At 33.8% G+C, this 16882-nt stretch overlaps 1 protein-coding gene across 2 annotated transcripts in view; it reads right to left on the reverse strand.

Moving 5' to 3' along the window:
• The window catches only part of LOC119068404 (sca1 complex protein phr), a 57065-nt gene that overhangs the window by 24639 nt on the left and 15544 nt on the right, over positions 1 to 16882 (reverse strand). Inside the window, exons 2-3 of one of the 2 annotated variants that reach the window (XM_037171967.1) lie at positions 3887 to 4026; positions 3670 to 3814 (exon numbers count right to left, since the gene is read on the reverse strand). In XM_037171967.1, coding sequence (XP_037027862.1) covers positions 3670 to 3814; positions 3887 to 4006 — 265 coding nt within the window. In that variant the 5' untranslated portion in view covers positions 4007 to 4026. Of the gene's footprint in view, positions 1 to 3501; positions 3815 to 3886; positions 4027 to 16882 lie in introns of both variants that reach the window. The other variant, XM_037171966.1, reaches the window with a different exon arrangement.

The following is a 16882-nucleotide window of genomic DNA, read 5'->3' on the forward strand; positions in this document are numbered from 1 at the left end:
GGAGTACTTTTTTTGGTAAGAGGAAACTAAGCATAACACATCTAATTAAAACTAATCGAGACAGAAGAAAAATCACTTAATCAACTAGATTTGCATGGAGCTTTCGAATTTGGACGAATCAGTCGATGAACAAGTGATCTAATCCACGCCATTAGTCGTATAAATTTATACGTCAGAGAGAGCTTTTTTCTCCTTTGTTACGATCTGTCAGTTTTTCTATTTTGCGATTTAGTATGGAATGAAAACTTAAATCGAGATATCTTTGCTGTTTTAAGTGGTTTTTCATATTTTTTTGGACCAAAATGTTTAAAGTGTGTTTGGAATCGATTGACATTAACAAAATAATAAAATAGAAAAAATATTTTCACACAATCTGTTAATGCCAATCGATTCCAAACACACTTTAAAACATTTTGGTCCAAAAAAATATGAAAAACCACTTAAAACAGCAAAGATATCTCAATCCACGCCATTAGTCGTATAAATTTATACGTCAGAGAGAGCTTTTTTCTCCTTTGTTACGATCTGTCAGTTTTTCTATTTTGTGATTTAGTATGGAAATGAAAACTAAAATTGAGATATCTTTGCTGTTTTAAGTAGTTTTTCATATTTTTTTGGACCAAAATGTTTTAAAATGTGCTTGGAATCGATTGGCATTAACATATTGTGTGAAAATATTTTTTCTATTTTATTATTTTGTTAATGCCAATCGATTCCAAACACACTTTAAAACATTTTGGTCCAAAAAAATATGAAAAACCACTTAAAACAGCAAAGATATCTCAATTGTAGTTTTCATTTCCATACTAAATCGCAAAATAGAAAAACTGACAGATCGTAACAAAGGAGAAAAAAGCTCTCTCTGACGTACAAATTTATACGACTAATGGCGTGGATTTTATAACGACAACACTGTCAACTGAAAAATTATTAAATTTCGATTCGACGGATTTTGGTCAAACAAACTGCTAGTGTGTAGCGAACAATATCAGAACCCGGCAACGTAATTCGTTTTTCAATTGGACCAATATCCACCAAGCCCAAGCGATAAGACTTTGGAAAAATGTTATCATTTGCATGTTCTTCACATCACGTTTTCAAAGTCTTATCGCTTGGCAGGTATTGGTCAGATTGAAAAACTAATTACGTTGCCCCCATTGCCGAGTTCCTGAGATTGTTCGCTACACACAGACAGTTGGTCTGACCAAAATCCGTCGACTCGGAATTTAATTGTTTTTCAGTTGACAGTTGTCGTTATACTGGATATACCACGGAAGAGTAAAGTAACCTAGGCAGGAGCACTTGTTTGACTAGGGACCTGAATTATCTAGTAGCCTTATTTATTTTGCGAATTAAATTTTACAACTTATGTCACTGTTCATCTGAGTTCATTTTCATACGGTGTATTAGGTCGCTTATTTGACGGTTCAAAAATGAACCGCTCCTGCCAGGTTTATTTTACTCTGCCGTGGGTATACTCGATATACTGGATGTACTCAAATATACTGGATATACTCGAGTATAAGTCCAAACCGCCGATACTCTTACTGTTAGATTGTGATGCTTATAATGGACTAATAAACCAACTAATTTCTTTTTCACTTAATGATCGTCGAACGATATATGAATCGAGTCGGGATTTGTTTCATAAAAAACAGTAATTCTAAAACAAACTTCGGGAATGACATACTCCAGAAAATCACCTTCAATAATGCTAATTTAAAAAATTACTACTTGCGCTTTTCTATTCTAAATTTGAAGACGTACTTCTTGGTAGCAAAAACTCAAAAAGAAACGTTCTCTACGAAACCACAGCTTCAAAGTTAAAGCTTAAATTGAAAACATTTTTCGAAATAATTCTTTTTGATGCAATTACCATCGGCTTTCATATAACCCTTTGAAATAAAAGAAACAATAGAAATCCAGAAAAGCTTTCAAAAACCATTGAATTAATGTGACGACAATGTTTTTGCAACTACTTGACCGATTTTTCCTCTACGTCGAACTTACGTATATACAATTTCAATTACCTTTCAGAGGAAAATTTGATATTTACATAGATGTCACAAAAAACATTTTTCTAAATTGGATGGGTATACCTGGACATACCCAGAAAAAAAAAGGTTTCTCTCACCCCTAAATGCGAATCCTTAGTATTACAGATAACAATTCAAATAGTAGACTGATTGTACTTCGTTGGAAGTTAATTAATTACTGTTACAGTTCTTAAAGATTTGTATGCGACTGCTATGGAGCTACGTAAAAGATAATTTTATATAAAAAAATTGGAGAATTCGGTCGAGATTGCTTTTAACATCTTTATGTGTTATTTCTGCTGAGAAAAAAAAACGGGATATGAGCGCTGTCTAATCTCGTCCATGAATAACAGGCATTCTTTAACACACTTCCCTCATCATCTAAAATTGACCAAATTATTGAACCGAACTTCTATTTTCTTTCGAAAGACGCGTTCTCCATTTAGAATTACTTTTGAAAAATTGCCTTTTTTCGAAGAAGGCTAAGTGTAGCTACAGTGTGGAAAAGTAAAGAAATCACGTTTGCAACGATCACAATCCAATTCGTGTTATTTATTCCACATGCGATATCCGAATTCCACATTAATATGCATTATACATCGCAGGTGATATTCATAAGTAAATATATTAACACTGGTAATGCATGCGGATTGATGAACGAGAATCAGGTTATGCCTTTTAATTTTTCGCTGCTTCTAAATAATGACTTATTGGGAAGTTCATTCGACGGTTCATAGAGGCAACTGTTATTTTTATTCGGATAATCATAAATTTTCAATGGGTTAAAATGTTAGATTTTAGTTCTTTTTTCTCTGTGCTTACAAGCTCTTGATTAGCAATTAATGTATGAAAGTCTGCAATCTTTTACAAACATGAGTTTGTAACGGGAACCGACGGGTCGTAATACAGTCGACGCTAGGGAAATTTAGACATCAGTTTGCTTCAGCTGGTCCACTCATTCAAACAAAATTGTTATATGTCTTCATACGGTAGAACAGTTACACGCACGCTCAGGGTAGTGGTAAGACTGTATAGTATGAGCAATTTTGTTTGTATCAGAGGAGGACCAGCTGAAAAACAGTAAATTCATGTCTAAATTTCATTGACGTTTCCTGTAAGTAACTGTAATAAGAATTATGCAGTTTGAACCATTTGTCAATAGAATGCGGCTTACGCTGTTAAAGTGATAAGTTTCAGACCATTGATTTGATTGAGAGTAGCGTAAAAACTTTGTGCAAATTTTAAACTCTGAGCGAACTCGAACTCGAACTCGGGTTTGAACTCGCTTCTAGTTGTAGACTCACAACAAAAGACGGATGGAAGTAGAAGCAAAGCTTGTCACCCACATACAGCCGACCAACTTTTATTGTTTATTTAAGTGGATAACTATGCTTCAAATTTCGACCAGCCTCCACATTTATGATCAACTTTCTACACAACATAGAAACTTTGCATTAATGCTTACCACAGCTACTCTCATTTTCATGATCATTTTCCGTTAATTTTCCAAAATGTTTTCGACGTTTTTCATCATCGCTAATATTATGTAATCCGCGGTCGTCGTGTTTTAGGAAATAAGTTTTTTGATTTTGATGAAGGCAACAGTATTTCATATGTTTGCAATAGTCATTACCCGATCGTGGCATACGAAACGAATTCGATCGACCAAAATTCGTGGTATTTGACAAATTTCGACATCCATGGCCACCACGGCTAACGGATGATATGTTCGTTGTGGCAGTTCCGCGAAATTTGCATTTATTGGAACGAGGTATTATCTGATCAGAAAAGAGAAAATTTTATGTCGGGAAGGTGAACTTTTACGGTAAAATGTTTCGAATCGCTGTTACCTTGTCCTCCAATAAATTGGAAAATAGTTCAACATGGTCTTCTTCTTCATTTAACATTGAGAAAAAGTTTTTAAATGTGTCCGGAAAAGTTGCTGGAAATTGTCCTTGACGAGATTCCATGATACGAAAATGTGAACGAACTGGAAGAGAAAATACAATTTTATTTTATTGAATTTATAGAAGTTTTAACATCTATAAGTGGTACACTTGTTATCACTTCACGGTAAAAAAAAAAATTCTAAGTATCTGTGTAAATTCGCAAAGTTTCTTCGGCAATAAACTTAATCTAAATGAGTAATTAAGTTACGTACATAAAAAAAAATTATGCACCCAACCGCCTGTAAGTTTGATGAAAGCACAGACAATAATAATTAAAAGTGGATTGGATAGACGCAACAGTTGTTTATGATTGGATGAGTTCGTTTTTTATCTCTAAACTTTTCTTTTCTTTATTGTTTTTAATTACCAATTAAAGTCGAATAAGAAAATTAGAATAAACCGAACTGTACAGTGGCTAACTGTTAAAAACCGGCCAGTATTTTAAGAATTGTAAATTAACCTATCGACAACTTTAAAAAATATAATTAACTTAAAGTTTCTTAAAGTTGTCGAAAGTCATAGGTAAATATTCTAGCGACACCTTCTCAAACACCAAACACATTCCCTTCAAGTCAAATCCGATTTTTGTATTGAACGTATTGGTGTTTATTTTATTGATCATTAAGCACTACAAAAGAATAGAGCTGAGCTCTTTAAGCTATACTTGACACACACATTTAATTGTTGTTTTCGTTATATATTTAATGTACGAGACTTATACCACACATCTTCACTCTGCCAACGTACATAATCTATCGTTATTGAAGTGGCAGTTAGCAAAATGATGTCGAGACCATAGATATCGGCAAGAAGGTAATGTTGCAAAAGTATCTCATTATTATTCGTGTAATCGATGATTTTCTGAGGAGGAAACTGCTATTTAATGGTCAATCTTCGCATGGGACAAGCAATAAAATCGTTTTCCGCTGTTTTACTTTTTGTAAAAAAGGAAAATAGCGAAAAAACAACGTTATCTTCTCTGCCATTTCAATAGAAAATGCAACTTTGGATTTGTGGAATTAGTTTCGTACATCAAATAAATTACGGAAACAGCAATTAAATGTATGTCAAGTAGAGTGAGTGTGTTGTGCGTTACAACTACTAATAATAAAAACATCAGAACTTTTGTTCAATACAAAAACTGAGCTTGACTTGGAGGGATCTTTTTTAATTTGAAAGGTTGCTTATGCCGCTAACGCCTAGCTAATTTATTCAGAGTTAAGAGTAAAGAATTAAGATTCATTTATAAATTCTTACTGATTGCTGGTTTTTAAAAGTTAGCTACTGTAGCTATTAAAGAATCATAAGAGGCTGTGCTGTCAATGATTATGGTGATGAGAGTAGGTACCAATCTAAAATATATTCTAAACACATCGCCAGACATAATTAAATTTGTAAGAATCCATTTCGAATTCTCTGGTGAGATAGAGCATACAATGTTAAGATGAAAAAGTTTTCTTGTAGCAACTAGTTGATCCAATATAAAGGTTGATTTTATTGCTTATATTATAATCGAGAAAGAGCAAAGAAGTGATGGTATTATAATATTGATCCAGCCGTTCGATTTGAGAGCAACAGACTTCTACCACACCACTCATATCAAAGAGAAGCGAAGAATCTATGCATATTGGATAGCCAGCAACGATGTAAACATATACCAAAAAATATTGGATTGTTTGCATAAAAGTATGCTTCGAAACATAAATATAAAGAAAGAAAAAATCAATCAGAAACTTATTTAAATCCTTTGCGGATAACGGATAATAACTATATTAGGAAGCTTATGAAGTGCGAAGAAAGGTCGAAAAGAAGAAACCGATCATCGAACCAGTCCAATTTCAAGATCCGAAATTTACCCGATTAAATTATTGTTTTCAAGATATTAGATCTTATTGACGTTTTCACCAGCTGTCAGCAAATTTTCTTTAGCTGAATATGGCGATGCTGTAGTTTTCAGGGTACATCTTCACGAAAAAATTGTATTCAGCTATGAGAGCAATGATGGTGCTTTTGTAGTTTTCAGGGTATTATATTATAAGTCGACGTAAAACTCATGATTTGAAAGTCGGCTCTCCTTTCTTTTAATTGTAATTTCTAAGTTTTACGTCATCAAATTAAATCGCAATCTCCCTAACATTTTCTCAACTATCTCTCAATATTCAAATAAATTTTAACTTATTGCTGCATCCTAAGTCTAGATCGGAAACTGTTAAAGTACAATGGAGGTGGGACTTCTGAAAAAAAGGAAAGGAAAGAAATGCCTGCGGTGCCTTTTGTATTCCTCGTATCAGAAGTTCACCAACGATCTGTGTAACCGAAATACTTTAAACTTTTCGAATTTGGTTCTTATACTAGAGTGTGGCACGATGCAGACAATAACGATATATTCGTCTTAAATTAACCGCAAGTGGATTCTGGTGCTGTGTGCTTGCAATGAGATAAAGAAAATTGTGTTTTTTTACAGATAAAAACATTTTTATTTAATTATTGATATTTCTGAGAGGGTAGTGTAGGGTAGAGGAAAACTTTGAAACGTTTCCAATCCACGCCATTCGTCGTATAAATTTATAAGTCAGAGAGAGCTTTTTTCTCCTTTGTTACGATCTGTCTGTTTTTCTATTTTGCGATTTAGTATGGAAATGAAAACTAAAATTGAGATATCTTTGCTGTTTTAAGTGGTTTTTCATATTTTTGTGGACCAAAATGTTTTAAAATGTGTTTGGAATCGATTGGCATCTATAGTTACAAAAGGAACATAGAGTCTACTTTATAAGGCCCGTCATTGGGAAATGACAGGACAGTTTACCAAAAATGTATGGAAAATTTTATCACAAAAATTCACCGAAAAAATTCAAAGTAACTCACCTCTTTTGCCACAGTTGTGTCGAAATATTTACTGTGTTTTTGTCGCGACAAACCAAAAAAATTTTTTTTTTTTTGCATCGAGTAAAAAGTGTTTAGTGTTCAAATATGCCTTGGCGACCTAAAGAGACTATGCCCGAATACAATGGAAAGCATAAGAGGTGAGTTTCATTGAATTTTTCCGGTGAATTTTTGTGATAAAATTTTCCATTCATTTTCGGGAAACTGTCCTGTCATTTCCCAATGACGGGCCTTATAATAAAGAAAATAATCTTAAAGTGATTAGACAGGTAATAAGAATCTTGCACTGTAATCTGAGAGCAAAAGAATGACGGATCTAACAAAATTCCTAAAAATCCGTGATTGAAGCTAATGTCATATCTAAAGCTCTTTCTTGGACTATTATGATTTTTTACATTACGATTGTCTGAGTTGAATACCGTTTTGTAACCATTCGCTAAAGATAATGGGCATAATTCACAATATAATCCCGAATACATGTCATAACCTTCAAACCCTGAAAATATAAACAAACTTAATCGATCCAAATTAGACTATGTTCGTGTTAATAATCATCACTAATACTTTCATTTTCGACTGTCTAAAGACCTGTTTAAGATTCAATTTTTACTCGGGAACGCGTTTACAACCCTATAGCTAAAATTTTTTTACAATTTGTATGTATCCTTTATGTATTCACAGGCAAGATGCCCTTGGGTTTTTTCACATGTATAATGAACGTGCGTATAGAGTTTCAACATAAGGGAATTGAAAAAAAAAATGAATTCGATCTTACAGTTATAACACGTATTATACGTCAAAATCTTACACGAATTTCACACATTACTAATTAATTAAAACCAATTTATTTAAGGAAAATTCTCTGTTTTAGATAATTCTGCGTTTATACGCTCATCATAAGCCTGAAAGCTTTATCTATTCTGACTTTTTCGCCCTTCACAAAGTCGAACTACATGCTGAGTTGTTGAATTTGTCGAATAATATTATATAATGATATCGTCGAACTTGTGGTAACGTTTAACAAATTTTCAGAGTTTATTTGATTAAAATGTTTCTGGGAATATTGCTGTCGAAGAGAGTCTAAATTTAACATTGAAATGTTGCCATAATTTGAAAATTTATGATGGCGAGATTGGATGTTAATCAATTGTTTGCTTTGTTTTCGTTTATCTCGTTTTCCGTGTGAATGCATGCAACATTTTCAGGATGTCTGTTATCGATCTTGTCTACGCATAAAGGAGAAATATGGTACGCAATGTTGGGAGAAGAGACTGACGTCTTGAAATAGAATGGTACTCAGCTTTAACTTTCGTCAGGTTGAAATAAGGAAGAAATCATTGCACTGCTCCTAGCATTACCTTCGCACTTTATTTCGTTGTGTGAGATAAAACATCCAAGACAAAACTGAAAACTGATTTAATACATTTAGATCTGACTTGAAGTGACCTGAAACCTGTAATATAGTAGTATCTTTCAGGTCCGGTTTCATATTTTTCCCAGATTTGTATGAAAATTTCTAAAAAATTTCAGGTCAGCCTGAAACCTCACCTGATAGGTTTCAAAAATTCAGGTCATAGCCTTATAATTCCGTTCGACCTTTTCCGAGCCTTAGCTTTAAGCATAACACCAATTCAATTTTATCTTTACCACTGAATGTGGGGAGAGTTTAAATTGGATAGTTGGATACCAGGGGCTATTTTTGAGTGTTCGATACTGCGAATGACATTAAACCAACTCTATGAGAATCTTACAGAATGTTTTAGAATCTTACTTAAAGAATCTCGAAACTAAGAATTATTAGATTCAAATTTCCCACTTTTATTAAGAATACATTTTCGATAAAAATCATATGTACGGTCCAGATCATCAAAGACCAATGTCGTAAATTTCTTTGTCCATGCAACACGCCAGCCAAATGCTTTGATCGAAACTCAAAATATTCGACAATACAGTGAGTTAAGGACTGTATGCCTCTCAACCTAAAATCATTCAAAATACGCCTAATAATTTATATTGTAAGAGCATGATTCGACCCTCCATCCTAATCTAATTAAATCGAGTCTCTACGTCAATATCCGTCCCAATTTGCAACGCTTTACAAAATGCTGTTATGACGGAAATTTTTCCTCCCTCCAGTGTGATAGCAAATGATGATTCCCATATGGCGGGCCCCATATAGCATAAAACTGCATTTCAATATAACCTTTTAAACCGATAAATTTCTTCAACCACACCGACATTTATACTAAACAAAGAAACGTTTCTTTTGATTTTTCCTCTCGACTTTTTTACGTTTTGTTATATATTCAATTTAGTTCCTTTCATGTTTCTTCTTCTTGTGTACGGGAGGGTTTGCATACAACACAGGAATATAAAAAAGACTTTGCCGAGAAAAATCACAGACAAACATATAACAATAATAAAAAATCGATAAATGTTACTGAGGTAAGGTGAAAACCGCTCTGGTATTTGTAAATACTTGTCTCTTGAGGGACTTTTTCTTGTTTGTCATCTATCAACTTTTACAGTGTTGTTGTTGGTATATTGATTTTTTTTTGTGTATGAGAGCTAAAATCATAAATTCTTTATGCTTAAATATCATCAAAAAACATGACATACGGGATAGGGATATCTTACATTAAATTATTTTAAGCAGACACGTAGTTTCATTGGGGACCATCACACTCATTGGGCCCTCTGGTATATCTTATTTTTCCCAAAGGGAACCAACGTTAGTTTTGAAGATTGACTCACTGTTGCACTTTTATTAAGCGTAAGTTAAGCTTTTATTAAGCGTAAGTTAAGCTTTTATTAAGCTTAATGGCGCTTTTATTAAGCTTAAGTTACGTTTTTATCAGGTCTAAAGAAAGAATGACTTAATTATTTGCCATAATTGTTTAAGGAAAATTAAGTTAATCGAAACAAGAAGATAAAGATAAGACATAAGAATCCTCGGAACTACGACCACCATAACTTTCCGATGAAAATCAGTAATCGTGTAAAATGATTTGAAGTACAAACTCATAATAAATTGTTATAACCTCTGTATAATTACTTTTACGCAATCGACAAACATCAGAATTGAGCCGTCAAGCATCCTCGTTGCGGAACTGATTTTATAATTCACCCTATCTACAGATGAATCAATCAACAAAATTGTAGGGAGTAACCGAACAAATAAGCTTTGGTGTAAGTAAAATTGGAAATGATTGGGACTAATGAACCTTGTGCTGTTCGGAACTTTTATCAAACATATTTTATTTAAAAAAAAATACTTCATATGAATTCTGAAAACGCAACTAGAATTCCTTACGATCCAACGTATAAGCGTGTGGCTGGTCGATGATCCATCATTATATCTACGCAATAAATTTTCTCAATATATTAGCCCCTTTGAATTTCCCGCTGGCAATGCCATGAAGATGAAGGTCTGATCGAATATCCTTACAATTTGGTTTTTTATGTTTCTCGTTCCGCTCCAGTTGCTTGTATGGCACAATTTCTGTTCTTTTAATATAGACGATTATCGGATTCGTTCGAGGATGCTCCAAGACTATCATGAACGATTGAAATCTATATGAACCGTTTTTAACAATCACTTCTTATTCAATTGAAAGAATTTTCCCATTTTTTCCCATATGCGCTTTTTGAATTGATATTTAGCGGAAAACGACGCTAGACAAGATCAACAATATCAAGTTTTCCACTCAATCAATCAATAACATCGTCAGGCAAATCGCATCGATATAAAAAGTTAACCTTAAGATTTGATTTCTCCCATAATTCAATATTCGTGCAACTAGACATCAGTACAATAAATTTCTGGAAACATGAAACCTACAAGGTAAATGTAGGTAATTTCTACTTCCTCTATATTTATTTCCTATGCGACATCAGATCAGTGTCACCGGCAAGATTTTGCTTATATTCAGACATGTGTGTGTGTGTGTGTGTGTGTGGGCGAACAGAATTCGAGAAGGGAACGGGTTTGGTTTGATCAAGTCCTAACCAGAATCGAACCTGAGCCACTTCGTTGTTCTGCCGTGTCAAGCCAAAGCATCGTATTTGTGTCCTTGCCTTTTAAGATGTTTGGATAGCTTTAAGCTCCTTTCGTATTCCACCGAAATATTTCACTTTTCCAATGGAATCGAAAAAAGGTTACAGCTTTCGAAAGCTCTCCATAGCACAAAATCAATTCGATACAGTGTTTTGGCTAAACACGCATTGTAACAGCTTGTATTTTAAGTCGTCTGTAGTGATATAATAGTTATTTTCCTAACACATAAGTTAGCATAAGTTAGGAACAACGTTGGAAATAAGCGACGAAGTCGGGATATTTCAACACTAGTTAGGGAAAGTCTTGTATAAAGTCCATTGTAGGCCTGAATGAAATAGCCGGCAAATTCAAAGAGTTAATTGAAAAATGAATTCGAAACGCATTTCTATTCAACTCGCTGATTTTATAATTACAAATATATATACAACTTGTCGAAGGTCGATGCTATTTGCCGATAAACTTTTCCTCGTAAACAAATGTTTGTTTAACGACACATTTCACTAAAATGTTATCCCAAATGCAAATGCCTTTTACGAAACAAATTCATCATTTAATATGAAATTCAATTTGTTTTCCCTTTAGTTTACGATTTTCTCAACTTCAAATGAGATTTTCCACTGACTAACAGTATAAACAGTCGTATTTCCGTAATTTTGGTTCTGATTCTATACAACCATTCGGGGGTTTGACTGTATATAACGGGAAAGTGTATATTACAGGCAAATAATAGATTGCGGATTTTGTTTCTGTATTTTCCGTGTCCAAGTGGGTACCCACACCACACGCCACCGACAGAGGATGTAGATTTGTATTTTTACAAATGCATTCTGTAATATGGAAAACTGAATCTGTCGGTGGTGAAACCTACGATTTATTACACAAATGTAACAAGCTCTCCATAAATTTGACTTTAATTCTAGAGATAAAATTTATAAGAATTTTAGGACTGTTATTGCACAACCACATAGACCACCTCTGAAAAAAAAATCTGTTGAAGACTGCCGCAGATGACAATTCATCTTTCACTTTCTATAAATAATAAAAAAGTGTATGAACCCTCTTCCCAGTAAAAAATGAAATTTTGTAAAATAAAATGTTTTAAGACTTTCATGATAACATATAATCAGGCTTAATAACATACACTCGTACACGACTATGTATCATAGGAGCTAAAAAAAACTTGACTTTATCTACGGTTAATTTAAGACAATTTTGCCTTAAATCAATCGTCCACGTCGTAAATCAGTTGACCACAATTTACTCAACGTTGAAATGTTTATTTTCAATTAAAACTTTTCATCGTTATTATGCAGGCACTGGTCAATCGTTAATTTATTATTCAAATAACGGTGTGAACAAGGATTGATCCGATTTTCACCATAGCCACAACACAGAATCAGTGCAGTGAATCACCCTTCACCATATTTTTTTAAACATCTGAATATATGCATGAAAGGTCAGTATTTCGCTCGAAATATTTTTCCCATGTTTTTCTCTGTAATTTTGATCAAAATATGCAAATAGATTTATGAATTCTTGCTATAATCCCAAGCTTATGTTGATGCAGACATAGATGTGTGATATAATCCGAATTGTAAGTTTCTACATATAAATCTTCTCGGGTGTTAACAAACACAGTACACAGGCACAGTGTTCTAAAAAAAAAACGAAATTGAATTATGGCTTTGATATGAAAATTAAATCATAAGACCCGCACGGAGCACAGGAGGTAATTGGTTCGCAACAGTTTCAAATCATAACTAGATGGTGTTGGTGGAGATCTCACGATATCATAACGAAATTTCGTATACGACATTTGTGCTGCATCTGTGCTATCGTTTCAGAAATGGTAAAAAACACCAACGCAAAAACCATTCGTACTACTACAGTAAGCGTAATTATGTTATCGACAACAATAAGAGAAATAAGCAATGACCTGGGGTTACATTAGGTCTAATGTAGTGAAATGAATGTTACAACAAACGAAGAAAAATATGTTGTACCAAACACTGAGCGATACTTTGAACAATAGAAGTAACAGATTCAATGATTTAATCATTATGATTATACAGCGGCGCGTTTCTTTTTTAAAGGGTGTAAACTGAATCGTTATTTCTTTATTTAAGTGTGAATTTCGCAATAATGACTAGACGCCTTTTCGTCTCATTTCGTAAACGGATGAATTCTCTAGAATTGAACTGAACGCTCCGATAAATATGATGAATGTAATATCGAGCATTGGTTATTTTGGAAGAGATGACAAAAGAACAACATGCAACAATGGCATCATGTACGTATATGACTCGAAAAATTGCACGATATAAAACGGAAACCAGTGGTATCGGAGGACATAGGCAAGTGTAATCGTAAAAAGAAGAAGGAGAAGAAGTATATTGGGAACCAACTGTGCTCGGACGCATTGTCACTGTTCACAATTCTGCCAAAAATTAATTATCGACCAAAATGTAAGGAGTCATCGGCAATGTTAAGCTTGGGAATTTATCAGCATTTCAGTGACGAGCTTCCAAAAAACAAAACAACGGATGATGGAATAGTTACACTGAGCTACGCTTCGCGTATAAAATATTTCCGTAAAACATTTGTATTAACGTTTCACAGACTCACAGTTTTACTGTCGGATCTTTTACTTCAATTGATCTAAGTATTTTCAACAGATCTGAAATCTTTTACCTAATTTTTTTTTAAAACTTTTTTTTCACTATATCTAAAAAGCCGAGGGGTAATCACTGATTTACTAGCTCAGTAAATCACGGTAAATCACGGTAAATCACAGTAAATCAAGTAAATCAAAAATGAAGTTTCTACTAAATTTGAATCTATTTACTTCAATTTGTATTAGTTCATGAAATTTATCCTATATGTTTACGGCCACGATACTTCGAAATGTAATCCAGTGACAATTAAAAAATTTTCAAAAATTTTTCAAAATTTTTTGTGATTTACCGTGATTTACTTGATTTACTGATTTACTAGTGATTACCCCCTTGTAAAAAGCCGTATTACTGGGAGCTTGTCGTTCATTCCTCTGGTCGATCATCTGTAATCAATAGCAGATGATAGCCGTCCGTAACTACTTAATACTCACAAATTTTTACAAGGATATAACATACAATATTTACGATTTTCGCCGAGATAATTGGGGTCATGACATGCATACATTGAAAAAATGAAACCCATCACAGTTTCTCGCAAAATTCGTGGCATCAACATTTTCGCATCGATTCACATCCCATAAATTTTCCGCGAAACAGAAATTGTGAGAATTTAACTGATATGGGACCGTAAATAAAACTTTCTTGAGCCGACTTGAGTCGAACAAAACAAAGTGTTTTCGTCGAGCCCCTTTCCACTGAAGGACTGAAGATTTGTCGTTGTGTTCACGAAACATGTTTCAATTTAATGCATAAGTGATTTATGTTCGGATCGAATATAAATGCTCAAATTATTATGAGCAGACAGTCCAGATATTCAGACATTTTATTGGCAAAAAGGCATAAATATTTTCCGATAGAAAATCAACCGTTTATCGTAAACGAAACATTGACAGTATAGCGATGGAAAAAGAAGTGTGAAAACTACCATTTACGAAAAGAAAAAGAGAGAGAGAGAGTCTCATCGCCGTCAAACGAATTACACGACCTATACCGTCATAACTCAGACAGTCACTAACTGGAATAAATTACGAGATCCATTTCGATTTGCAATGTTGTGGCGGTATATTTTTCTTTTGCCTTTTTTTCTTCTTTCTACTCACACTGTGGAGCTATTATATGTGCTGTGCCGCCAGCGAAATAAATAGGGACGATTATCAACCATATTACATAGATCTTTTTCACCACCGCCTATCAATATTCAAGTAACATCCAGGCAAGAAACGAGAAATGTATCTCTTTCTTATTTTAGGATTCAAGAATGATAATGTACACATTTATATTAAATACGCAACATTAGGATGTGCATAATAGATGACTCCACATCATGTTTGATAGAGTAGTTATGTATACACCACACTACTTGTTGATAGACATTAATTACTTTTGAATGTATCCCATCCTATTAGTATGTGCTTTTATGTCTTGAATTCAATTTTGGAATAACTAACGCACCTGAATACAAATTAAAGTTAAGTGTTCTCATTCATTATGCATGCTCGTTAAGGGACGTGTATAAATATATACGCAACATGATGGTTTGGAACGAAGACGTAGAACAGAATCCAATCTTAATAAATCACAATGTATATAGTCCATTTACAAGGCAATATTAAACTGCCTCTTCAACAAGTTAACATAAATTACAGACGTTTCAAATTTACTTGTTGCTGTTAATTCCCCGTTGGACTCTTATACCAATGATTTTTGTGATGAATGCTTTGAATTTTAGATTGTTATGTTCCATAAAACAAAAGTTTATATCTAATTGGCTTTTCATTAAAATTACGGCAGCCAGTTCGACGCTAATAAAAAAAAGGTTTTCGGTACACCTACTTCTTGAGGATAATTGCAGTGTTTTTGCGTCTGTCTTTATGTTATACCTTCTCATGCGATATAGCAATAGTCATATAGCGAAATTTTCGATCTTCGCTCTATGGAAAGAAGTCATTTTGCAAGACAGCCTTAAGTAAACATTCTGTCAACATGTCTTGTCAAATTGTACATTTCAGTATGAAGATTTTTAATGTTCGAATTATGCTGAAGCAAATGGCGCGGAAACAGAAATTGTCGTCTAAATCACAAGGTTACAGACACAAGGGAAGATACGGCTGTGAGTGTCGAAAGAAAAGGAGATAAGGCATTCAACCACTGTTTCGATTTGAGAGAGAATTAAATACGTCTCCCGGTGTTTTGTATCAATATGCAGTTCAAAAAAACCATTTCTCATCTGGACTACTAGCTCTATCGAACACTATACTGATTTTCACATGAAGAAAAAGTTAAGTGAATCATAGTTGAAATGTAATTCAAGTCATCACTAAACTTCCCAACTCACCACTGACTGAAAGTTCCACGGGTGTGTGGCTCTTGAAGGTTTGAAAAAGCTTTCATAGGTTCTTGTATGTACAAACTCCTTGCTGTCGAAAGAAAAGCATCATCGGATGTACTAAGGACTGGCCAAAGCCTGGGATGTTTTTATCTCGAAGTGCTACGTGCTACGTGGGCACTGCGTTCAAAAATGATGTCACAAGTACATTAAAACTGCTTTAAGCCAATGTATTATGTGATTTTTGTAAAATTAACGTTGTAAGGTTCGCGTGCGCATTATGTGTTCACTAAGTCGAAAAATTAATTAAGAATTTGCAGTGTTTACTTCACTATATTCAACAGACAATGTTGATACTCCAATACACTGAACGGACCTCTCCTATCCCCTCCAATTTTCCTTCAAAATTTCATTGACAGACAGGAGTCTTTAAAATAAAAATGAAATGTTGCCCTTTTTCAGCACACTCGCTACCTTACTGAAATTCTATGTTTATCTTCTATTTATCGTAGGTCAACCAAATAACTGCTAAATGACAAACACACAAGGAACTGACCCTCAATTGGCGTACAATCGTCGGACTACAATACACGTACTCGGTGACATTCAGCAGATCTCTTTACAAAATTTTGTGATTTTATTGCTATACATCTATTGCCTTGATTTATTTGTGAGATTTTCGTATTGTACGATTTCGTGTTATTTTTTTATTTATTTATTTTATATTCCACTCTTTCCTCGAAATCTTGAATTTCGCTTTCTCTTCTATTATTCTTTTAAGTATTTTTATGTTTCTTTGATTACACGATGTGATATTTATCCTCAATTGTGTAACTTCAGTACGTGTGGGATGTATTAGCGAACAGATATCAATGATTCAGTGTGTATGTTCATTGTTCACTCACAAGGCAGGACGCTGGAAATTTTTTGGTAAAGTTACGTGTAGAAGCAATTTA

Source organism: Bradysia coprophila, assembly GCF_014529535.1.
Source record: "Bradysia coprophila strain Holo2 chromosome X unlocalized genomic scaffold, BU_Bcop_v1 contig_182, whole genome shotgun sequence".
In the NCBI taxonomy this organism is placed as follows: Eukaryota; Metazoa; Arthropoda; class Insecta; order Diptera; family Sciaridae; genus Bradysia; species Bradysia coprophila.